At 39.3% G+C, this 26,720-nt stretch overlaps 1 protein-coding gene across 1 annotated transcript in view; it reads right to left on the bottom strand.

Moving 5' to 3' along the window:
- The window catches only part of ELAPOR2 (endosome-lysosome associated apoptosis and autophagy regulator family member 2), a 183,432-nt gene that overhangs the window by 73,830 nt on the left and 82,882 nt on the right, over nucleotides 1–26,720 (bottom strand). The window contains exons 2-3 of the mRNA XM_064575341.1: nucleotides 20,270–20,390; nucleotides 4,733–4,928 (exon numbers count right to left, since the gene is read on the bottom strand). Coding sequence (XP_064431411.1) covers nucleotides 4,733–4,896 — 164 coding nt within the window. The 5' untranslated portion in view covers nucleotides 4,897–4,928; nucleotides 20,270–20,390. The remainder of the gene's footprint in view (nucleotides 1–4,732; nucleotides 4,929–20,269; nucleotides 20,391–26,720) is intronic.

The following is a 26,720-nucleotide window of genomic DNA, read 5'->3' as shown; positions in this document are numbered from 1 at the left end:
GACACTGTATCATACTTAAAGGGTCTATCCAACAAGAAGATCTAACAACTGTAAATATCTATGCCCCTAACATGGGAGCAGCCAATTACATAAGCCAATTAATAACAAAAGCAAAGAAACACATCGACAACAATACAATAATAATGGGGGACTTTAACACCCCCTCACTGAAATGGACAGATCATCTAAGCAAAAGATCAACAAGGAAATAAAGACTTTAAATGACACACTGGACCAAATGGACTTCACAGATATATTCAGAACATTCCATCCCAAAGCAACAGAATACACATTCTTCCCTAGTGCCCATGGAACATTCTCCAGAATAGATCACATCCTGGGTCACAAATCAGGTCTCAACTGGTACCAAAAGATTGGGATCATTCCCTGCCTATTTTCAGACCACAATGCTTTGAAACTAGAACTCAATCATAAGAGGAAAGTCAGAAAGAACTCAAATACATGGAGGCTAAAGAGCATCCTACTGAAGAATGAATGGGTCAACCAGGCAATTAAAGAAGAATTTTAAAAATTCAGGAAAACAATGAAAATAAAAACACAACTGTTCAAAATCTTTGGGATGCAGCAAAGGCGGTCATAAGAGGAAAGTATATAACAATACAAGCCTTTCTCAAGAAACAAGAAATGTCTCAAATACACAACCTAAACCTACACCTAAAGGAGCTAGAGAAAGAACAGCAAATAAATGCTAAACCCAGCAGGAGAAGAGAAATAATAAAGATCAGAGCAGAAATCAATGAAATAGAAACCAAAAGAACAGTAGAACAGATCAATGAAACTAGGAGCTGGTTCTTTGAAAGAATTAACAAGATTGATAAACCCTGGCCAGACTTATCAAAAACAAAAGAGAAATGACCCAAATCAACAAAATCATGAACGAAAGAGGAGATAAAAACCAACACCAAAGAAATACAAACAATCATAAGAACATATTATGAGCAACTATATGCCAGCACATTAGACAATCTGGAAGAAATGGATGCATTCCTAGAGATGTATAAACTACCAAAACTGAACCAGGAAGAAATAGAAAACCTGAACAGACCTATAACCACTAAGGAAATTGAAGCAGTCATCAAAAATCTCCCAACAAACAAAAGCCCAGGGCCAGATGGCTTCCCAGGGGAATTCTACCAAACATTTCAAGAGGAATTAATACCTATTCTTCTGAAACTGTTCCAAAACATAGAAATGGAAGGAAAACTTCCAAACTCGTTTTATGAGGCCACTATTACCTTGATCCCAAAACCAGACAAAGACCCCACCAAAAAGGAGAATTACAGACCAATATCCTTGATGAACATGGATGCAAAAATTCTCACCAAAATACTAGCCAATAGGATCCAACAGTACATTAAAAGGATTATTCACCACGACCAAGTGGGAGTTATCCCTGGGCTGCAAGGTTGGTTCAACATCTGCAAATCAATCAATGTGATACAATACATTAATAAAAGAAAGAACAAGAACCATATGATCCTCTCAATAGATGCAGAAAAAGCATATGACAAAGTACAGCATCCATTCTTGATCAAAACTCTTCAGAGTATAGGCATAGAGGGTACATACCTCAATATCATAAAAGCCATCTATGAAAAACCCATGGCGAATATCATTCTCAATGGGGAAAAACTGAGAGCTTTCCCCCTAAGGTTGGGAACACGGCAGGGATGTCCACTATCACCACTGCTATTCAACATAGTATTAGAAGTCCTGGCAACAGCAATCAGACAACAAAAAGGAATAAAAGGCATCCAAATTGGCAAAGAAGAAGTCAAACTCTCACTGTTTGCAGATGATATTATACTTTATGTGGAAAACCCAAAAGACTCCACCCCAAAACTGCTAGAACTCATACAGGAATTCAGTAAAGTGGCAGGATATAAAATCAATGCACAGAAATCAGTGGCATTCCTATACACCAACAACAAGACAGAAGAAAGAGAAATTAAGGAGTTGATCCCATTTACAACTGCACCCAAAACCATAAGAAACCTAGGAATAAATCTAAATGACCATAGAGTTGAGGGTCCATTTCTGGGCTCTCTATTCTGTTCCATTGAGCTACGTGTCTGTTTTTGTGCCAGTACCATACTGTCTTGATGATGACAGCTTTGTAATAGAGCCTGAAGTCTGGAATTGTGATGCCACCAGCTTTGCTTTTCTTTTTCAACATTCCTCTGGCTATTCGAGGTCTTTTCTGGTTCCATACAAATTTTAGGATTATTTGTTCCATTTCTTTGAAAAAAGTTGGTGGTATTTTTTTTTTTAATATTTTATTTATTTATTTGACAGAGAGAGACATAGCGAGAGCAGGAACACAAGCAGGGGGAGTGGAAGAGGGAGAAGCAGGCTTCCCACTGAGCAGGGAGCCCGATGTGGGGCTCAATCCCAGACCCTGGGATCATGACCTGAGCTGAAGGCAGACGCTTAATGACTGAGCTACCCAGGCGCCCCTCTTAAGTTCTTTTAAAAACAACTGATTATTTAACATACATTTCATTTTATTATAGGCTTTATAATATGTTTCTAAATATATGACAATAACACACAGATGAGGGTATAACTATAACTATTGTTGTTTTACATATTATGTAAAAGTACAATAATAACTCTAATAACACTCTCAGAATGCCTATTGTAATTTGTAGCCTTTGCAATCAAGATTAGCAAAGATATCTGAAGGTATAAAAAAACATTAACCGTAACAGAAAAAAATTTGATAAATTGTACTTTTTCAAATTTTAAACTCTTGAAAAGGCAAATACCCCAAAGAAAATATTACACATGCCTGTATGTATATGTATTTGCACATGCATGCATGCAAATATTAAGTATTATAGAAATATATACATAACAAGAACTCATGTCCAGAATACACAAAGAACTCCTATAGCTCAATAATAAAATAAGCCCAAAAATAGAAAATGGGTAAAACATGTTGATATCTCACACACACAAAAAAATTAAACACATGGACAATGAATATATGCAAAGTGTTCATGGGAAATGCAGATTAAAACCACAAGGAGGTATCATTTCTCACACACACAGGAATTGTTAAAATAAAACAAGACTTGACAAAACAAATGTTGGAGTGTGACTCGAATTCAAATGTACCACTGGAGTCTACAGTGATACAACCATTTTGGAAAACTCTATGACCCAACCAATTAAAAAGAATTAAAACTAGACTGGATGAATGGAAAAAGGAAGGGAGGCAAGGAGGGAGATGATCATAGCAATGTCAGACTGAAACTCACATTAAGAAAATTAGATGAGACAGTACACTGAAAAAGTTGTACTTATCATTAAATTTCTTTATTGAATAAACTACATGTTCTAAGTAGAAGAAGAAGCTCTGTCAATATCTCCTGTCCACACAAAGATCTGAGGTACCATAAAATCCTACTAGTCCCCTCTTCTAAAGAGCGATTTTGTTTAAAAAAAATATGTTTTTAAAAATATATACACACACTTAAGCATATATGTGTATACATGTATATATACATATATGTGTATTTGTATATATACAACGATATATCTACAACATATATGCACATATATGACATATATGTTGTACATATATACATGTATGTACATATATACAACATATATAAATGATATACATATAAATTTATATAGAATAATCCTGTTAATGATATCTAATGTCACAACCGTATAAAATGAAATGATTATCGAGAGAGTAAAAATGTCACTTGACAGAGAGAGAAAGAGAGAGCACTGGAAAGCAAGTGTGATTAAGGGAAGGTAGGAAGGAGAGAACACATCTTTCAGCACAGCTAAATAATTCCCCAGCATCCCTAGCTCATGGTAAAAATGTTGAGTTCCAGAGAAGCCGTTCTTGTCAGAAGGTAGCCAGAGGCCTAAAGTTTAATTCTCCCATCCACAGCCATATGGAAGGAAATGTTACATAGTCAATACAAGAGAACAGGAAGGATTACAGCCCAAAGATAAAGATTTTGCATCTTTTCAAAACAATTTAACATTCCACCAGTGTTGTCACAGGCAAAGCTAATAATCTCCTAAAGAAAGGAAGAAATTACAGCACAGGTAATAAAGTCAATAATATTGTAATAACTACGCATGGTGACAGAGGGTAATTACAGTTACTGTGGTGAACATTTCATCATATATATATAATTGTCAAATCACTATGTTGTACACCTAAAACTGCTGTATTATATGTCAACTATACTTTAATTCTAAAAATTTTTTTAAAAGGTAGGAATTACTAAGGAGCTTTCCATTTTATGTATTTAACCTACTCTGTCTTACAGGAGATAATAGAGTATCTAATTGAAGATTACACATTCTTCCTTTCAGAGGAGAAGAAAAATTAAGCTAAAACTACCCATTAAAAATTAGAGAAAGGTTTGTAGAAATACCACTGTCTTGAATGTTATAGATATATTATTAGAAAACTGATTTGTTTTTCTATTAATAGCTTTGCTGCATTTTTGCACATGGTATTTATTATGTCCTAAGAGCAATTATTTTAACCTCATGAAAACTGAGCTACATTATCTGTATGACCATCCAAAAAAAAAAAAAAAAAAAAAGACTCTTTGCAATTTGCTGATCTATAATCCCAATCAGTACCAAGATTACCCCCCACCTTCTTTCTGGAAAAAAACAACTACACGCTTAAGTACTCAGCCAAGATCCAGAGACTCCTTTGGATTCTTACTTGTTACAGCCATCCGGCCTGCTGTCAGAAGGGCCGACCACAGTGTCCATGAACGTTGCAATGTTGGAAAATCCAGCTGGCAATTCGTCCCATTCATCAAATTTGATGCCACTGCCCAAGGAATAGGTACCTTCGCCACACTTACTGCATACCTGGTTCTTCATTTCTAGATACTCTCCTGAAGCACAGGAGAAAGCTGGAAGGCAGAAGAATGCAGAATGCATTAGTCACTGCATTCCACCATGAATTTTGTCACCAGAATTATTTTTATAAAGCTCTGATCATGCCACACCCTAATCAAAGCTTTCTAAAATTGTCCTTATTACTACATACGCTTCATAATCTGGCCCCAACCTATTTTCCCAGGCTCATCCCTTGCCCCATCCTCTTCCAACCCTAACAAAATTCCTATCATTCCCAAAATATTTCATGCCCTCTCTCTCTCTGCTGTGTTCTTTCTCCAGAGATGCTAACCAATCCATCTGTTCTACTTGCAAAATTCCCGTTCCTAACCCCAAAATGACCCTCTTCATAAGACCTCCCTGCCCCCACCAGGCAGTCAGCTGGTCAGTTGTACCTCCTTCTGTGCTCCTACAATACTCTTCTCATAGTACCTGCATTAAAGTGCGCGTGTGGGCATGCACGCGCACAAACACACACACACACACACACACACACACACACGAGGTGAGGTATACATGTATCAGTTGATGTGAGACTGAGCTTCCAGAAAACAAGGATCATTATTTTTGGATCCCTAATTCCATCTGGCAAATACTAAATCCAAATAAAAGGTTGATCCAGTAAGTGAGAACTAAATATAAAGGGGTAATAGGAGGGCAGTGTTTCTCATGCAATAGCCAAATCGGTATCTCCACTTTTTCAACATTCACGACTCTGATCTAGTCATTTCTACAACCTACATCTTATTACTGATGTCAAGCTCTGGGCTAATCCGGAGAACTAACTATAACCAGAGACAGCAGGCATGGGCATTGTGAAGAATAGCTGACACAGTGACAGAAAAGAAGGTAGCTCCGCCCCTAAGTTATCAGTCATTCAACAAATGCAAATCTATGGCCCCCAAGCGGGGGGCTCTGTGTTCAAAGTGCCATTAGTGACTCAAACACAGCAAAGGGCTTTCTAATCATTTAATCAGGATATTAAAGAAACAAGAACAAAATAAAACCTCGCAATTATTCGATAAAGGAAACTAAGTCTCCCAACAGAGTGAAGGAGCAGAGCCTCACATTTAGATACATTCTTCTTCCATAATACACTTGGAAACTTAGCGAGAAAGACAAACAAGTTAATTTTGGAAAACTAAAGAATTAGAGCTAAAACTCACAGCTGTCTACTTATTTATCCACTGAAAAATTATAATGTTTTTCTTCAGAAAATCTTATGATGCTGTACAATGAAATTCTAACTCTCAAATCAACATCCCACAATTAGTAAAACATCAGAAAATAAGAAAAGGTTAGGCAAAGAATAGTGCATGCTGGCCACAAGTTCAAAACTATCCTGGGACCAGGATGTACCACTTCTTGTGACCTTAAGTGAGTTACTTCACCTCTCTGGGGTCCTCAGTTTATCTCTCTAAAAAATGAGATAATAATCATAGTACTGGGCACCTGGGTGGCTCAGATGGTTAAGCATCTGCCTTTGGCTCAGGTCATGATCCCAGGGTCCTGGGATCGAGTCCCGCATCGGGCTCCCTGCTAGACGGGGAGCCTGCTTCTCCCTCTGCCTCTCTCTCTCTCTCACTCCCATGAATAAATACATAAAACAAACAAAAAATAATAATAATCACAGCACTGCTTCATATGGCTATACTAATTCAATAAAATAATGTATAAAGTGCTTAGCATAGTGCCTGGTATTTAATAAACACTCATTACGTGCTATTATTATCACTACCGGCACTACGAGCAGAGAAACACAGCAATGGAAAAAAATTTATTTCACTTTCTATCGTTTACAGAGCTTCTAGAAAACTGATAAATACTATAATAAATAAACCAAGCACCAACATTACACTAAATCAAGGGTCAGCAAACTCCAGCTCACAGGCCAAATCCAGGCTGCCTGTCTTTGTAAATAAAGTTTTACTGAAACACAGTCACTACCATTCATTTACATATTGTCTATGGCTGCTTTTGTACCACAATGGCAGAGCTGAATAGTCGAAGCAGAGACTATACCACCTGCTGGGCTGAAAACACTTACTTTCTGATAACATAATTTTTGAAGATAGTTTTGTCTAGTGTCCTAAACTGAACTTTTAATTAATAAGGAGTAATAGGGGCACCCGGGTGGCTCAGTCGTTAAGTGTCTGCCTTCGGCTGAGGTCATGCTCCCAGGGTCCTGGGATCGAGCCCCTCGTTGGGCTCCCTGCTAAGCAGGAAGCCTGCTTCTCCCTCTCCCACTCCCCCTGCTAGTGTTCCCTCTCTCGCTGTGTCTCTGTCAAATAAATAAATAAAATCTTTAAAAAAAAAAAATAAGGAGTAATATTTTGTAAGTTGCTATAAAGGACTCTAGAAGCTAAGAAGATTGTGCTGTGTCATTTCAGAGTGTTCATTGTCCTGTTAAAATCATTGAGGAGAGCCTCAGTTCTTTCAGAGGTGTTTCCTTCTCTAAGACCAGAAGGAAAGTTGAAAGATAAAGTTGACAGTGAATGTTTTGAGTATTTATTACACAGTCAGTTCTTTTTATTCATGGTAAAATCCAGGGTTAGGCTCCTGTGAGACTCTGGTCACAGTATCTTCAGAAACAGATCAACACATAATCTTGTTTTATGTGTGTTTCAGTTGAAAAAAAAGATCTTATTTAATGTACATTGTTAATTCATTAACATTGAACTTACGGCCAACAGCACTACAACTCATCCTTGAACTAAACTTATTTAACCCACGTATTTTCTCCACAAGGCACATCACAGCCTTCTTGCACTTACAGCACTTCACCACATTTAGGGGCCATTTTAGATGGCAAAATCACCAATAAAAAGTATAAAAATGCAGAAAAAAGTGGCATTAAATAGATCGTGAAAAGGACACTTGTTAACACTATGAGAAATAAGGCAGAATGTCACTTGTTTGACCTCAGCTGAGACTATATGATCAGATGACTCAAATTTTTAAAGCTCTGTATATGTCAACAAATGACTGTGAAAGTATTATTTGTACTGATGTGGGCGGGGGGGGGTCACAAATTTTATAAAGTAGGTGAATTTGCAAATATGGAATCCATAAATAATTGGGAGCAACATGTTTATAACAGACCTGTGAAGAAGAAAGATAGTATGCCCATTTACCAGATGAGGACAATGAGACACGGTACATTTAAATAACCCAATTAGGAGGGTACTCATTAACAAGTGGCAAAACTAATATTCAAATTTAGGTTTGATTCCAAAGCAGGTGCCCCAAGAAAATTCAACTTAGGCAATTATTATAATTGATGCAAAAAAGGTCAAGCAGTTTCAAATGAATCCATTATTATATTTGACATCATTCTCCATTTCCTGTCTCGAACTGCTGAATAATATTCATTATTGTACATATTGAGCAATAACCATTCCCCAACCTCAGATACCTTGTGGAATTTTTAATATATCACTCCTAAAACACACATTCATGAAATATTTTAGCAAGCTGCTAACTTCCTTAAGTCTCAATATCCTCGTCTATGAAAGGAAGATAGTAATAACATCTATCTCAAAGAACTGCTGTGGGATTCAATGAGCTATTCCACATGAAGCATTTAGCAGTGTACCTGACATAAAGCACTCAATATATGTTAGAAGTAATTATTAATAATACAATTCAGGGGTCTGGGACAATAAGAAATCTGACACTGGCCTGATGATTTTTCATCTCTTAAGAATAATTATGTGATCAGGGGCGCCTGGGTGGCTCAGATGGTTAAGCGTCTGCCTTCGGCTCAGGTCATGATCTCAGGGTCCTGGGATCGAGTCCCGCATCGGGCTCCCTGTTCCTTGGGAGCCTGCTTCTCCCTCTGCCTTTCTCTCTCGCTCTGTCTCTCATGAATAAAAAAAAAAAAAAAAACTTTAAAAAAAAAAAAGAATAATTATGTGATCAAAGCTAGTCAAATGGGTATGGGGCCTTTAATGATACAGGGGAACTAAAGAGTCTAAACCTTTTTGTATTTTATTTTATTTTTTCAAAGATTTTATTTATTTATTTGACAGAGAGAGACACAGCGAGAGAGAGAACACAAGCAGGGGGAGTGGGAAGCAGGCTGGGAGCCGGGTGGGGCTCAATCCCAAGAACTTGGGATCATGACCTGAGCCGAAGGCAGATGCTTAATAACTAAGCCACCCAGGTGCCCCACCTTTTTGTATTTTAATCATTTGTTATTCCTCAATCATTTTTCCACCCTGGAAGCCAGCTCTCAAGCCACATGTCAAAGGAAGAGCCACACGTTCTTGTTAAATACAATTTACTCCATGAGATTATGTCAGCACGGACTGCCCACCTCTTTAGGCAGTCACCAACGATGACCAGCTTTCCCTTTTCTAGTATTCCATCTTAGCCGCATCCACTTTCTACTTCAACACTGTTTTCTTGGCCTTTGATTTTTAGTTGGATTATAAAAGTTTCTACGATCTTAGGCATGACACTCTTTAAATTCAGATTTCTTTGGAGTGTAACATAGGACACTTTCAACAAAAGCAGAATGATAGACAGTTGTTTTAAGTGGTTGTTTTAACTGTTGTAAATGTCAGTTGACTAGGTTTCATTTGAACAATTAATCATTTCTAAAATAAATATGATTTTTCTTCAACAACCTCAAAATTCTAGAGTATCTGAATTGAATTAAAGTTAAGCAGACTCCAAAGTTCTGCCGTAAGAACAGAAAAACCTGATTTGTGTAAGGTCACACACCACAAAACGGTGGGCTCAGTCTGGGATTTCACAATATTTTCCCTAAGTACCCAGAGAAAGAGTGATGCTAAAAGTCCATCCTCTTAAAGTCTAAATTGTAACCAAGAGGTCATGTGCTAAACTCAGTGCCCTTGTTCTCAGTTTTATGCCTCTCTTCTGACCTCAATTTCTGCTACTGCGAATCTGTAAAGGTTGAAATATACAGGTGTGAAGAATCAGATATGGAAAAAAAGCATTTATATTCATCTGTCACCAACTAGCAAAAGGCTGGCACAATTTACTTAACCCTCTGTGCCTTCATTTGTTCACATTCCAATGAGAATACCACTTTGCTTCCTCCCTCATAGGATTGCTGAGGTCCCATGAGACACTGGAAACCACTCTGACAGTGAAAAGGGACATAGAAATTCAAAGCATCACTATTATCATGCAACCACCAGTACAATATACTAAATAACAGCTACTGAATTAATCATTTCTATGCTGATTATCATCTATGATTTATGCCTAACAATAAAGAATATCTACTTAATCTTCTCACCACAAGGGCCTTTTAATTTTGCCTTTTCTTCCTCCAGAGACCTCATGCTTTGAAAGATGATAACTATCAATTACATTTATTCATAATTCATCCATTTTTCTATTTAATTCAAGATTATTCATTACTGAAATTTGTTTTCTAAACAGTAAACAGTAATAACAAATAGTAATAAAAGAATTTTCAATTATTTTTTAATTTTTTTTTTTTAAGTAGACGCCATGCTGGGCCCAAACTCACGATCCTGAGATCATGACCTGAGCCAAAATCAAGAGTTCAATGCTTAACCAACTGAGCCACCCAGGTACCCCAAGAACTTTCAATTTTTAATGAGATGCTGATGAATTAGGAAGCGTATACAGTGTCATTACAAGTAAGTATCTGGGAATCATACTATATTACAGGAAGTCATTCAACAACTACTTCTTGAGTACCTAGTATTCGGTTGGCAAATGCTAGACACCAAGGGTATTTTGGAAACAATCCCTACTCAGATGGAGTTTCTATTCTAATCTAGTCTAGATTTATCATCCTCAAAATAGATTCAAAATTTATATCCACTAAGCTAAAGTCACTGTAAAATCTATCTTAACTGTTAACTTAATAGCTAAATAAAAAATAACTATATGCATTTATGAGAAATAAATAATTAAATCAATTCTAGAAATAAGACAAGCAAATATGCCTCTTTTTCTTCAGTTGTTTAGTTTCATTTAAATAAGATCAATAGAGTAAGTTTAAAAAATAAGGTTAAAGCTGTAGACACTGCTATTATTGACCACACCACAAGGATACTCTTGCAACCATTATAATTCACTGCCATTGAGGGCAGTAAAAACAAGGACAATAATGCATAGATTTATAGATCTCAACGATAAATTTTAACTTCATTAATCATTCAGCCCATCAATTATCATTATCAAATAATTAAAACTTCAACTGCCTACCAGGTTTATTATTATAATTCTCACAGAAAACAAAAGAAAGTAGAAAATTGCATCTATGAGAAATCTAACACAATATTGAGCCCAGCAAATCCAAGCTCTTCTTTTTCCTCTCTCAGTGCTAGTGATGAAGAAAAGAATGGAACACGACCTTTTTAAGTTCCTATTTGTGAAATTCTTAAAAAAAGAAAACTATTTTTATATCTCATTTTCTAAAAATGAAAGGGAAACATATAAACAAGTGCATTAATACAAACGAGTTCTGGCTCATGTTCTCTAATGCCCTGTTCTCTGAGAAGAGTATTTAGTGAAAGCCTGCCTCTACATCTCTGAAAACGAATTCTCACCTGTAACATCCTTTCCAGTGAATGGGTCCTCACACAGCCCGTCGGGTAGGGCTATATGACTGTCCCTGTGCTTCTTCAAGGGGACTGATGGGCCAGAATATCCATCCCCCTCCTCCCCACCAAAAAAAAAAAAAAAAAAAAACCACCAACTCCTGCCCAGAAAAACGATCCATGAAACATGAGAGATAACAATCCTCATTAAATGAGTTTCCAACTTTTTAACAGAGAGCTAACTAAGATAGTTTTCATCTTTAAAAAAAAAACTAATGGATTTTATTATGGCTTCCTGACCTAAATGTTTGATGGGGGAGAAGACCAATTCCAGTCCATCGGGCACAAGATGACATAAGTTTTATAGGAAAAATGTACAACCAAGAAGGTCAGGGGAAGGAAAACGTTCAGAGTACTTGATGAGGTCACCAAAGGGGGCAGAACAATGCATTTGTGAAATCAGTTTTCTCAACTTTCAATTATGTCCTAACACTTTGATTCTTATCATCCTGAACTTTTCCTCTTTCTTAGAAGGTGTCGGTCACCCTCTACTTCCTAATAGTCTTACTACCCTTGATTCTGCAATTTTGAGGGCTGAGTTCTCTCATCTCCTCATAAAACGTGTTTTTCAGAGAACCTCCCTCAACCGTAGCTCCACCAAACACCGCAACTGATGTCAAGCCTGATTTTGGAGCTGTTCTTTTCATAATCCTGTTCACTCAGGCCTTTCACCTGCCATTGGTGTGTTGCTGAGCCCATTAACTTCAACACCCTTCCCACCTGGAACTTGAGGCATCAACATTCCAAAGCCTACTGAGGACAAAATGTTCCTGTCCTTTTCCATACAGAATGAATTTTCACAAATCTGATCAGATCTCTGTGTTTCACCTATAGAATGAAACAGCGAAGTCAGTCTCTAATTGAGGATATTCCAGGTATCTATTCCACAAACATTCCAGGGTTTTGGAGCTTTCTGAGGAGTCTTGAGAGAGTTATAACTTCATCTCTTGGGATGAATGAAAAAGGACTCTATTCTAAATTAAGAATTTCTGTAGTTGAAGAAAGTACCAATTTTTTTCCTAATACTCATTGAATAATGAAAGTATACTATATGTATTAAGCACCAACAACACTCTAGGCACAGGGGGAAAAAAAACCACTAACTAAACAACTTCTCATTGTATATGAGGATATAACTACAAATGTGCCCTAAATTCTGAATGTTACTCTTTTACCTTTCAGAGAAATATATACCATTAAGAATGAAATCTACAACCAGATCATTAATCCATTAAAATTACCCACAAAGCAATATATCTGAGCCTTTGCATGCTGTTTTTTTAAATCATTTTGGTTATCCATATATAACTTGCATCACAATTCAGACAACAGATAAATGTTAGGGGAGCATGGATGCCTCAAGAAGGGGGGCTAACACTTGTTCAGTACATGCTATAGTATATTCCAAAGAGTCAGGACACCATAGAAGTTAAGAACATGAACCCAGGAGCTAGACTGCCTGGGTTCAAATCCCCATTCTGCCAAGTACCTACTTCACAAGGTTGTGGTGATGCAGAAATGAATTTGAGTGAATACATGTAAAGTCGTTACAAATGTGCCTGGCATGTAGCAAATAATGATTGGCTATTACCATTTAACATTATTATTATTACTATTAAGTTATATTATAATTATGATTCCTGGCACTATAGGTTATATTTATCACCTCATTTAACTCCCTCAGACACCCATGAATAGCTGTCTCCAGCTCAGAGTCCTTGGTATGACACACAGGAGCCTGTGAGATCTGCCAGAAACTCTGTCCCCTCTCATACTCTCCCCAACAGCCAGCCACGTGGCTCTCACAAAGCACCCAGGGAGACCCAGTGCTGCCCCCAATCTGTACCTCTGCCCATGTTTCCTATGCCTCAAATGCCACTTTGCATCGCTGAAGTCTAGAACTTCTTTTGGGGTTTGCTTCAGAGATCCTCAGAGAATTAGTATTTATGGCCCATTAAATATGGCATTTATTGACTCAGTCCTCAGTAAGGATTTTTCACATGAACAATCTTTCAGTAATAATTCTTAGTAACAATTCTTTCTCAGTAACAATTTTTCATATGAACCTGCCAAGGCTTACATAATTTTTCAAGGTTATTCAGCTGGTAACAGATGACTCTGAACTTCAAACTTACATCTGCTTCACTGTGAGCCCTCTTCCTGTGAGCGGAAGTCATCCATCTCTCCTTGGTAAGATCACCTTGGGTATTTCTATCTTTCATTCACTCTACCCCTATACTATAAGTAACTTTCTTATCTGCTCCCTTGTTAGATTCAAAGGTCATGGAAAACAGCAATCTTTTTAAGTTTATATTTGGATGCCTATTGTCAAGAACATAGGAAATGATGCTTGTTCAGGGAATGAATTAAAGCTCAATAAATAGCTGTGAACTAAATATTCTGCCCAAGACATACAAGCTGGTTGCAGAGCTGGGATTTAATCTCAGGTGTATACCACACGTGACCATCATCACCCATGGGAGGTCTTTAACGAGACACCAGTATAGTAAGGCTGCAAATGAACCTTGCAGAGCAAAGAAATTACATGAAATTAGTTCATTCTGGTATAAATAATACCATATAAAAATTTACTAAATTAGAGGCGCCTGGGTGGCTCAGTCAGTTAAGCCTCCAACTCTTGGTTTCAGCTCAGGTCATGATCTCAAGATCCTTAAATTGAGCCCTGCATCAGGCTCTGTGCTCAGTGCATGGAGTCTGCTTGTCCCTCTCCCTCTGCTCCTCCCCCCATGCTCTCTGTCTCTAGAATAAATAAAATTTTTTTTAAAAAATTACTAAATTAGCCAGGCACGTGTGCTTACACCTGTGTTTTCCAAAAATTATATCTGCAGAAATTAGCCTGTGGGGTCCAAATACACATTAGATAAAAGAGGCCTGTAATCAACTAAACTTGGCAAACTCTGAGTAAAACAGGATGCACTTAACACACAGGAAATGTTCTATAAATGTTTATTAGGTTTCTCAGAGACTTTAATCTGAGAATGTTCACTGCATCCCTTTGTGAGGGGATTCACCATTTTCCAAATTTACTCGTATTTCACCAAAGAAAACCCTGAAACACTTTTTGTTTCTATGAAGTACTTCTCGGGGTTAGTAATTCGTCGAACAGACTCACGGCATGGTATGCGATCGGCACTTAGCACCATGTACTCAGGGCGCCCATGTGTACTTGCTCCTGTACCAGTAAGTGCTTTTCACACAACAGTAACAGACTAGGAGTGGAATCCTGGGGAAAAACCTACACTAGCAAGAGCTACAATGCCAAGGAATGGATTTCTCAATCTCCCATTCAGAGAGTTAAAACCAACTCTCTCTCTCTCTCAGAGAATCGGTCCTCTTCCTTCACTTCTAAACTGAAATCAAAAGCTGTTGACCCGGGCGCCTGGGTGGCTCAGTTGGTTAAGTGACTGCCTTCGGTTCAGGTCATGATCATGGAGTCCCAGGATCGAGTCCCGCATCAGGCTCCCTGCTCAGCGGGGAGTCTGCTTCTCCCTCTCCTACTCCCCCTGCTTGTGTTCCCTCTCTCGCTGTGTCTCTCTGTCAAATAAATAAATAAAATCTTTAAAAAAAAAAAGCTGTTGACCCAAACTGTCATGAGTTACTCTGCTTATAAATGTGTAACAATACAGGTCTGAGAGAAATCAAGAAAAAGGAAAAAAAATTCATATTCGACTTTTTTCCTACTCTGTACATTAGCACTTTTTGATCCAAGAAAACCAAATATTAGAACTTTATATAAATACTAAAGTACAAGATTAAGAATGCCCACAAGACTATGACCGATTTGATGACAATATATCAAATGGAATCACAGCTATCTTAGTCATCCTCAATTAGAAAAGTGTGTTATGGTTGTACTCGAAGTCACACACTGACTAACATTTGAGGGAGTAAGCAATAGAAGCTAACTCCCAAGAGGAAGAGATGTCTCATTATGTTTATCCCCCCCTTCAGTGCTCTAGACTTGTCTGAAAATATGTAAGGACATAGAGGAATTCTCTTCCCATTCTCAGTAGCCAGGCTTTTCTTTCTTTCTTCCTTTTTTTTTTTTTTAAAGATCTTATTTAATTTATTTATTTATTTGAGAGAGAGAGAGAGAGAGCAGGGGGAAGATCAGAGAGAGAAGAACAAGCAGACTCCACGCACTGAGCATGGAGCCCGATGAGGGTCTCGATCCCATGACCCTGAAATCATGACCTGAGCTGAAATCACCAGTCAGACAACGCTTAACAGACTGAGCCACCAGGTGCCCCCAAGCTTTTATTTCTAAAGTTTGGATGAGTTTGAAACAAAAGGGCCTTTTCTCCAGCAAGACAGTGGTAGAGAGAAAGGAAGAGAGAAGACAGAGGGGGAGGGAGGGAAGGAGAGAGGAAGGAAGGAAGAGATGAGGGATGAGAGAGAAGGTATCCCCACCCAGACAAGCATTCCAAAACATATTGTTTCTGATGATCTACGAAGGTCAAGGAGATCCCAGAGGGTTAAGGGAAGATTTTAGGGAAGTGACCCAACAGTAGAAAAGAGATCGAGTGGAGAGAGGGGTTATCCTAGTTCTGGGGGGAGACAAGGAGTGCTCTAGTTCAGAAGTGGCCATGCTATCTGCAAATTGTCTGAATGATGCCAAGACCTCACAGGATGGCGGATGCCCACCAACACAAGACTCTTGGCACCAGGGCTTCGGAGAAGCAGCACAGTTCTCTAAGCTAAGCCTGGAATTAGCAGACAGAAGGAGGGATATGAGGGCATCTCAGTGGCCTGCCCTTGGAGCAGTACTACCTAAGAGACCGAGGAGCTTTCCACAGCAGAGGGGACAGGAGGACGATGGGAGCCGGTGTCCGTTAATAACCAGAGCTTTCTCCATGCCGTTTCCTGAGCCCCAGTAAGCTTCCAGCTCACAACACAAACTTCATTAACTTCACTCTTTAGAGAAGCCTTGTAGCCAGATTTTGTATGATTTTTTAAAATAACGATTATATAGTATAGCTTGCCCATTGATTTTCTAAAAAATTTACAACTGCTACCTCAACATTCCTATAAGCCTTTTCCTAAGGAAAGGCTGTACTGCTTCCTTTTTTTTTTTTTTTTAAAGATTTTATTTATTTATTTGACAGAGAAAGACACAGCGAGAGAGGGAACACAAGCAGAGGGAGTAGGAGAGGGAGAAGCAGACTCCCCGCAGAGCAGGGAGCCCGATGCGGGACTCGATCCCGGGACTCCAGGATCATGACCTGAGCCGAAGGCAGTCGCTTAACCAACTGAGCCACCCAGGCGCCCTGTACTGCTTCCTTTTGATAAGAAAGAAAAAAATCTCCCCAATTACATTCTGAAGGATTACAGCAATTTCAACTGACGCCAAACTCCGGGTCTGACTTCATTTAGAGACATTGGGATATGGGGAAATTAAGTCCTACACAATCCTTGCCCTAGATGGTCTTCACTCATTTGAAGTTGCCACACGCCATAGTTTTATTTTCTTTTTCTCTGTGACCCAACTGCTGGGCCACATCATTATGGCATAACTGCTGAGTCTAGCACCTATGGGCATCACTCGCCATCCGAGGTCTTGGCATTGTTCAGGCACGGCTTGCAAGAAGCACGCCATTCCTGAACCAGGATGCTTTTACCCTCCTTTGTCCTTGAAGCACAAGAGTGCCTACAATCTTCCCTTGACGATATCCACCAACAGCGCTTTACATCTCCCACATGGGGCCCTGCAAGGCCCACCATCCTCAAGTGGCAGTCTAAATCAGTGGGTAAGGGACAGGCTCTGGAATCAGACATATCTGGATTTGAATCCCAGATTTGCCACATCCTGGCTGTATGACCTGCGGTAAGGTACTTCTGATATCTATCTGAGAGGGTTGTTGTAAGGACACGATGGGACAAGCGCAGTGTTTAGCATACAGTCGGTACATGAGAAATGATAGCTATTATTAGCAAGAGAAAATCTAAGCCGGGCACCTGGGTGGCTCAGTTGGTTAAGCGACTGCCTTCGGCTCAGGTCATGATCCTGGAGTCCCGGGATCGAGTCCCGCATCGGGCTCCCTGCTCGGCGGGGAGTCTGCTTCTCCCTCTGACCCGCTTCCCTCTCATTCTGTCTCTCATTCTCTCTCTCAAATAAATAAATAAAATCTTTAAAAAAAAAAAAAAAGAAAATCTAAGCCACTGAGGAAATACTCAGTTATTACCATAACTGCATCTGCAGGACTTTAATGGCTAGGAACATGGTAAGCACCAAGTTTAATGCTATGAATTAACTGAGCTTCTAAGTTACTTAGATATGTGGTATTTGGGGGGCATTTTAAAATAATTTATATTTGTATGCATTTACCATGCAAGAAAAAAGTCACATCTTAGAGGCCAGACCAACGGTTTCTAGAGCAGACATAATCATATTATGCGGAAATCACTGAAAATTCAGATTTCAGACAAAACACCAACATAAAAAAATGTCCCCAGCCATCACATATTGTCCTTTTTAAAGTCAGTATCATTTTTAAAGTAAGTAGTATCATTTTTTTTTAAAGTAAGTAGTATCATTTTTAAAGTAATAACTGAGACTGATGACTAGTCAATTTTTTTAGAAAAGTTCCAGCTAGAGTATCGGATTCATAACATTATCTGTGGAAGACTATAGTAAACAATGTGCAAAAAATTTAAAAAGTCCCTGGCCACCCTCAAATAGAAATAATTCTTATTGAAGCATCAATTCTATGACAGATTTTTGAACTTGAGGACAATAAATGTAATCAGTGGTACGCTATTAAGTGTTTAACAACTAGCTCTCAGGGGAAGAGAGGCACGTAATTTGTAGTGTTCGCCAAATTCCATGGTGTAAAAGACTCTGGCCAGGCCCACTTCAAACTAATAATCAGCTTTCAAAAAGCCAATGTTAGCACATCACCTACATAAGGAGCACTGTTCGTAATGGTTAGGTAGTCCACTCCCGCCCCCAGGGTTGTTTACAAGGGAACCAAAGAATTAGCCCGCAAGTAAAAAGTAAATAGAGATAAATAATATACAGATTTTCTAGGAAAGTAACTGAAGCATTTTACAACAAGCTAACTCCATAGGTATTTTTTAGACTGTTTCCGTTTTGCACACAAATCCTCCCTTACTGAGAGCTGACATCTTTCTGCCCGAGATGCCCAAGAACACCCCAGCTTGTATTGTCTTATTCTATCTAATCTGACCCCACTATCCTCTTCAGTCTTGCTAGACTGAACTCTTTACCTGGCTACAGGGATCCCAGGTTCTCTCTGTAATCATTTAGTATCATTTACGAAAAATATTGGATTTCTCCTCTAATTTGCCCCAGGAGACTCCTGCTGTCTTCCTGTCTCCCTTTTTTCAGTAAACCCACCACCTATTAAGACTCCTCTCACCAGTAAGAGAGACACATTCTATGAATGGGAAGAAATTAACTACCACTTAATAATTTGCTTATCTATCTGCTCTTTTATTTGGAAACAGAAAAACTAAGCTTTTAGGAAGACCATTTGAGGAATGGCAGGAAAACCAAAATAACCTCTCTCTGTCTTACTTTCAGCTTTGAACTCCAATCTACCCCAATACTACTTCACTGAAGGTACAAATCACTCACCAAATGAAAGGATTAAAAAAAGCAGAGCTTACAAATGAAAACAAATTGAATAACCTATTTCTCTATTCATTCATAATGTTGCCCTTCCAACCTGTTTACTGCTAAGACAAGCTACTGAATGTGATATTCATCAATTCTACCATCTCTCTGTAGGTGACACGAAAAAGACAAATTGCATGATCTCTTAGGCTTAACAAAAGAAACCCATCTGTGCATGGATGCTGGTGATGACAGCACAACAATGTGAATGTGCTTCATGCTGCTGGTCTCTACACTTAAAAATGGTTGATATGGGTGTGCCTGGGTGGCTCAGTCGTTAAGCGTCTGCCTTCGGTTCAGATCATGATCCCAGGGTCCTGGGATCGAGCCCCGCATTGGGCTCCCTGCTCGGCGGGAAGCCTGCTTCTCCCTCTCCCACTCCCCCTGCTTGTGTTCCCTCTCTCGCTGTGTCTCTCTCTTTGTCAAATACATAAATAAAAATCTTTAAAAATAAAATAAAGAAGGAAATAGTTACAATTGACTTTCTCCAGCCAGGTACTATGCTAAATGTTTTATAACCATTATCTCATTTAGGGGCACCTGGGTGGCTCAGTCATTAAGCGTCTGCCTTCAGCTCAGGTCATGATCCCAGGGTCCTGGAATCGAGCCCCGCATCGGGCTCCCTGCTCAGCGGGGAGCCTGCTTCTCCCTCTCCCACTCCCCCTGCTTCTGTTCCCTCTCTCGCTGTAAATAAAATCTTTAAAAGAAAAATGGTTGAGATGGTAAATTTTGTTATATATATTTTCCCAAAGTTTTTGAAAACTTTTTTAAAATGTAAAGAAAAAAAATCCATTTAAGAGAGATTCTGCCACTCTGTCCTCCAAAGTTTCAACTGAGACGGTAAACCAGATTTTAAACAGTTTTTTTTTTTTTAATAAATAAATAAAAATAGCATCCTCTAATTCTGCCTGTGTCTCATTACAGACTTCAGGCCTAAGGGCACCGAGTGTTAAGAAGCTTTTGCTCTGCTAGACATCAATGGCCTACGTTCCTTTTCCCCAAAGTCTCTTATATTCATTTTCATTCACTTCATGGGCTGAAGGGATACAGTTTAATCAGGGGAACGAACGGTGCAAACGTCAGAACATACTGCATTCTTTGCCTCTCACGGGGTCGGGCAGGCCAGAGCAGTCCGCCGCAGAATTCGGGATAGCAACCCTCCACCTGGAGCCACTGCCGTCACATTCTGTGTATTCAAAGTGGTAATCGTTCTGCAAACAATCACAGAAACAAGCCTTTGTTAGAGCCAGTTTTCATGGGACAACTGTGCTTTCTCCATCACCCCCAACCTGTGTGCCAGCCCGACTCCAGACTGTCCTCTCTGCTTGGCTCTATTCTTACCCTCTTCCATGCACACCAAGCAGGGCTTTGTGTTTTGTTTTGTTTTATCAAAAATTATCAGGCCAGGCAGTGAGTAGGCACTGAGGACAGGATGACGGACAGTCAATGCGCTCAAGCTGTGACCACTGACCTTTAGTCTCACCTTCCCGAAAAGGCTACACTTCCCTAGTTCTCTTGCAGATTTTTTAAGTTCCAAATAATTGATAGATAGGATTCTAAGAGCTAAATAATCCTCGGACACTGAATGCCATCACTGTCCCCAGTTTTTCAAAGAAAGAAAGAACTATTCCCACTGACCTAATTCTCACTCTGTTTAAAATTTAATAATTTTAAAGCAGGTATAATAATTAATCATCCCAATGCTAGTAAAGGACAAGCAGTTTTTTAAGCACCATACACATCCACCACAGCAGGCTGCCATCAATCACAGACTATAAAAGAGACATTTATTACAAATGCCAAATTAAGACCAACCCACTTATCTCTAGCCTCTGGATGCTTTGAAATTTTCACAATGACCCCCCCTGGTCCAAGCACATTACATGTGTGAGATGCTTGAACTGAGGGGGAACAAGGACACAATGTCATTGGAGCATTTTGAGAATGAAAGAAATTCTAAACCTTCCCCCAAATATTTTCAGTTCAGTATCTTATTTATTCAGTTTAATATCCTGGACAATGCCGTTTGGATTCACCCACTCTATTTTGCCTCCCTTACTGTATCAGTGACCAAAGAGAACAGAAATATCAAGTCATATCAACATCAGGAAATGAGGTATAAGGTGAGGAGGTGTGTGTGTGTGTTTGTGTGTGTGTGTTTGCGAGTGTGTGCATGCATGGGCATGCATATACATGGAAAGAATACCACTTAAGAAATTAGTTCTGAAATCAGAAGGGTCTGCATTTGAATTCACATCCCATTGCACCAAGTACAATCTGTGTGATACCGGGCAAGCCGCTTAACCTCTCAAAGCATCCAATTTTCATTAGGAAAATGAGAATAATAATATTTTCTACCTTGTTTGGTTATTGTGGAAATTAAGATAACACGTGTAAAATGTTAGGTATGTTATGCTACACTGCATTAGCACTTGACAAATGGTTGAATTATTATCCTTACTAAGGACGGTGAGGGCAGAGAGGATGACACAGAGAAAGGAGTTAGTGGAGATGTGGTAAGGCATAAACTGTTTGAGTCTCTCTTTCTTCTACTTCAATTTCTGCATATACTTAAAATAAGAAGGGATCTTAAGTTAGGGAAAGTGGGATTATCAGACTGGAAGCAAAAGTTTGTTGCTGCATTTAGACTCTACCCCAGAAATAAAATTTAGTATACCCTTCAGGCAATCATCTATGAATATTATTGTTGACCAAGCTTGACAACAGGTAATTTGAGATTAAGTTGACAGGATCCTGGATTTCAAAATATGCCTTATTGTCAGTTAAGGGCAAAGCTACATACCTAAAAAAAAAAAAAAGACTTTTTAGAGGGAAGGATGGAAGGAGGACGAAAAGAAGGGAGGGAAAAAGGAAAGAAATAAAAGTTCATTAAATTTAACTACATTCAAAGGTTAAACACAAAAGTCATCATAAAGTGAAAGGTAAACAACAACACAACAAATTGGTGAAGAAACAAAATACAGCTAAGATTAATTAACTTAACAAACCTGGGTTTCTAAAACCCACCCCAGAAAAGAACAAATAATTATTTGAAATATGGCCAAAGAACATAAGCAATTCTTTAAGATCAATAAACTTAAAAAGTTAAACCTCACCAAAGAAATGCAAACTATTTTCATCAAGTTGACACAACATTTTAAAATAATGTGTAAAAGCTTCCTGAGGTTACAGGGCAGTAAAAGGAACACTCGTGAGCCTCCAATCAGAGAGTTAAGTGGTACAAAACTTTCTGGAGAGAAGTAGATCGGTAGGTATCAAAAGCTTTAGAGTGTTCAAAAATTTGAACCCAAAATCTCTCTGGTAGCATCTAATTCCAAGGTCGAAAAATATTTAAAGTGGTCACTGATTTCTGTGCAAAACTGCTCATCTTAGCTTTGATATAGCTAGAAGGAGTATAATTAATAGGTGAACGTTATAGGACCGTACATTATTTATCTGGTATTTTTCACATACATCTATTTCATTAAATACTCGTTAACAATTATATGGTTCAGGAAGGACCGTGAATAATATTACCATTGTTCCACTGAAACTCCGATTGGGTAAGTGATTTAGCCAGAGACAGCCAGCTACTATGTAGCATAGCTGAGAGCCCAAGTCCAGCCTTGTGTTTATTTACCAGTGTTCTCAGTTTTCGTAATGCCATTAGGCTTCAAATAGACGGTCACTGTTTTAAAATAGAAGGAGTAGTATAAGTTTCTAATATAAAAGCCTGATGGTTACACAGTCTACCAGTCATCTTAAGGATGGCTCATATTCAAACAGAATACAAGAGTACACAGATAAGCAGGAACCCTATGATTCCCCCCATGTCTAGGTCAGTTTTCCATGCTTGCCGGTAACAAGTCACCACACAGCCACGTAAGACAGCACCAATTTATCTGTTCACAGTTCTGGAGGCAAGCAGTCCAACATCAGTATCACTGGGCCAAAATCAAGGTGTCAGCCTCCCTCCAGATGGTCAAGGGGAGAATCCGCTCCCTGCCTCTTCCCGTTTCTGGTGACTGCTGGCATTCGCTGGCTTATGGAAGCGTCACTCCAGTCTCTGCCTCTGTGGTCACACTACCTTCTCCTATCCTGGCTTATCTCCCTCTGCTTCATGCTTGTAAGTACACTTATTTAGGATCCACTTAGATAATAAAGCATAATTTCCCCATCTTCACTTAATCACATCTTTGAAGTCCTTTTTTCCATAAAAGATAATTCATGGATTCTAGAGATGAGGACATGCATATCTTTTCTCGGGTGGAGGCACTATTCAGCCCACCACAGTCCACCCGCTGGCCCCAAAGATGCAGGTCTCTCTCACATGCCAAATACCTTCACCATATCCCAACATCAGCTCAAGTCTCAGCCCATTACAGTATCAACTCCAAGTCCAAAACCTCATCTGTATCTCATCAGCTCAAAAATCCCAAATGTAATCCTCTACATCAGGTATGGGGACACCCTGGTTATGATCCATACTGGGGCAAAATTTGTCTCCATCTGGGACCTGTGTTACCTGCTTCCAAAATACAAGGGGTTTGGACCTTAACAACAGTTACAGATGTTCCCATTCCAAAAGGGATAAACTGGAAGGGAGGAAGGAAAGGAATAAGTCAACAGTCCCAAGAAATTTCAAAATCCAGCAGGGTAGATTCCATTAGGTTTCAAGGCCTAAAAATAATCCACTATAGTTTACAGCTCCAACATGGGGCCCAGGGCTCCACGCTCAGAGTCATTCTTAGGTTTGGTTTGGTTTGGTTGGGTTCTCTGTAAAGTAGAACATGTGTGCAGCTGAGTGATTTTATTAGGCTATTTCTGGCCTGTAAAATTTTGGGATTCCAACAGCCTTCCTCCATTTCATCCACCTCTGTCCCTTTCAGTTCAAGGTGGCAGTATTTCTGTTAATGTTATCAAAAACCTTGTGGGTCTTTTTTTTTTTTTTTTTAAGATTTTATTTATTTATCTCACAAAGAGAGACACAGCGAGAGAGGGAACACCAGGAGGCGGAGTGGGAGTGGGAGAGGGAGAAGGCTTCTCACCGAGCAGGGAGCCCCAGGACCCAGGGATCATGACCTGAGTCAAAGGTAGACGCTTAACGACTGAGCCACCCAAGCGCCCCTTGTGGGTCTCCTGTGCATGTCACAGGATTCATGCCATTAGACGGATGAACCTCCATAGATATTTCCTGGACAGTCCCATCCCTATTCCCAGCTTCTGCTGAAGTGGTTAAAGAGACCCATGAGTCAGACACCTTATTTCTGTAGCACTAGCAAAAGAATTTCCAGACACACTCTTGGGCTTCTTTCTCTCCACAGCCTAGTTTCCCAACTACGTGTGGGTCTCCTAATTTTACAATTTTGCAATCTGAACAAAATGAGAATTTCCCAAATCATCAAGTCTGGTTTCCTTTTTGTTTAGGAATTTACCCCTCAATTTGCCTATTTCCTCTCACATTTTACTATAACCAGCAAGAAGAAACCAGGCCACACCTTCAATACATAAATCTCCTCTGGAAATAACCAAGTTCGTCACTGGTAAGTGTTGCCTTCCACTCAACGAGAGAACAAAATTCTGCTACCTTTTCTGCTACTACATAACAGGGATCATCTTTCCTCCAGTTTCCAAAGGTATATGCCTCATCTTCTTCTCAGCCCTAGCCAATAGCTAGGTTACTATTTCTAGCAACATTGTGTTTATGACAGTTTACATTTTCTCTAAGACAATCTCCGCTTTGACCTCTGTGCTCTTCACTGAGTCCTCGCTGACAGAGTCTCTGATATCCTATTTCTGCCAACAGTCTGTTCTAGGCAATCCAGGCTTTTCCTATCATGTGCCTTCAAATATTTCCAATTTCTGTTCCTTACCCAATTCTAAAGCCGCCTCCACATTTTTTAGGTATGTGTTCCAGCACCTCCCCACTACGAGGTAGCATACTCTATACTGGTTTTCCTACAGCTGCTGTAATGTATCACCACAAAGTGAGCAGCTTAACACCAAGATGGATTCTCACAATTCTGTCTTCAAGTCCCACTGAGGCATCAGCCAGGCCAGGCTCCCTCGAGAGAGTCCAGGGAAGAATCCATTCCTCGCCTTCTCCAGCTTCTGGTGGCCACCAGCATTAGTTGGCTTGTGGCCACATCACTCCAGTCGCTGCCTCTGTGGACACTTCTTTCTCCTCCCGCTGTGATTGCATTTAGGGCCCACCCAGGTAATCTCCCATCTCAAGATTCTTATTCACCTCTAAAGGTAACATTCACAGGTTCCAAGGATTAGGACTTGGGTGGGGGAGCATTCTTCAGCCTATCACAATCCCCCATTGACCAGCCTTGCCTTGACCAGCCATGCACTTACATAATGATTCTTTTGTTTCTCTTCTTCCCAGTTATTTGTATGAGAAAATCTTTCCTATTTTCATATCCCACTGAGAAGTTCCTGGCCCTAATATGTAAAATGCAGGTAATTTGTTATCATCCTTGCAAAATAATGATGCTGAGAAGTCTGATATGAATTTCAAATGAAGGCCCCAGAATAAATAGGAAGCTCAGAAACCTCTCTTGGACCACTGGACCACTGCCTCTGTGTCGTTCAAATTGTCTGTTAGGAGATGAGAAAGGCAATAAGAACAGGTCAAAGGCCTATTGTATTCTCTAGCTGCAATGGCAGATGTCATATGCCAATTAGTTTTCCTAAAATTCTTTATCCTACCTGCCTCCTCCAGATTACTGACCTCTAAAGGGCCACAAAATTCTTAGGATTGCTGCAGGAAGCTTTAATGTGTTTATTTATAATTTAAAAATACTGAAATGCAGACCTATTTCATTTAGGGTCAGGAATTTAGACTGTAGCCCAAGCTAGATGGATTTTAAATTATTTAATAGGCTATTTCACCTGGGCTGGTAACAAAGCATTTTATTTTTAAATCTATTTCTGAAAGCGACCCTTAAATCCATAGCAAGGATGTAAGAAATACTGTGATGTAGTAAAATCACTAAAGATACACTATCTACTCCTCAAAAATTCCGAGTGGCATTCAAGGTACTGATTTACAGCCAACTCCCCAAAACTCTAGCCACAGACCCACCTAACCATTGAACACTTGATTGTTCATTTGGAAAGGAGAATTTCCCAGGTGTTAAAGAGCAATTAAAAAGGTAAAAGTCTTTTCTCATACAAATATGGAATTAATACATACCAAAGATCTTATTCATCATTAATCAGCAAGTTAATCAATAACATGTTATAACCAGTTTAAAGGAGAATTCAAAGAGCACACAGAAGCGGGCAATCAGGAAAGTGAAATGAACTAAGAGATGCTGAGGGGTAAATATCCAGAGGGTAATTGGTCCATTGCATTTAAAGGATGAAACACACTCTCATTTCCATGCACAGGAGTCATCTGTGTGACTATTGGTTTCCTACAACTCAACAATGTTGTAAAATATTTCAAAGACAAAAGTATAGGCTTCCACAGGAACTGATCTTTCAGCAAAGGGCACCACACAGGACACCCGGGAATCTTTTCTGCCTATTTC

Source organism: Mirounga angustirostris, unplaced genomic scaffold (genome assembly GCF_029215605.1).
Source record: "Mirounga angustirostris isolate CCGP_5_RB_7025 unplaced genomic scaffold, mMirAng1.0.hap1 SCAF_12, whole genome shotgun sequence".
Taxonomy (NCBI): domain Eukaryota; kingdom Metazoa; phylum Chordata; class Mammalia; order Carnivora; family Phocidae; genus Mirounga; species Mirounga angustirostris.
The sequence above is the reverse complement of the archived record's forward strand: the minus strand, read 5'-3'. Positions and strand labels throughout refer to the sequence as shown.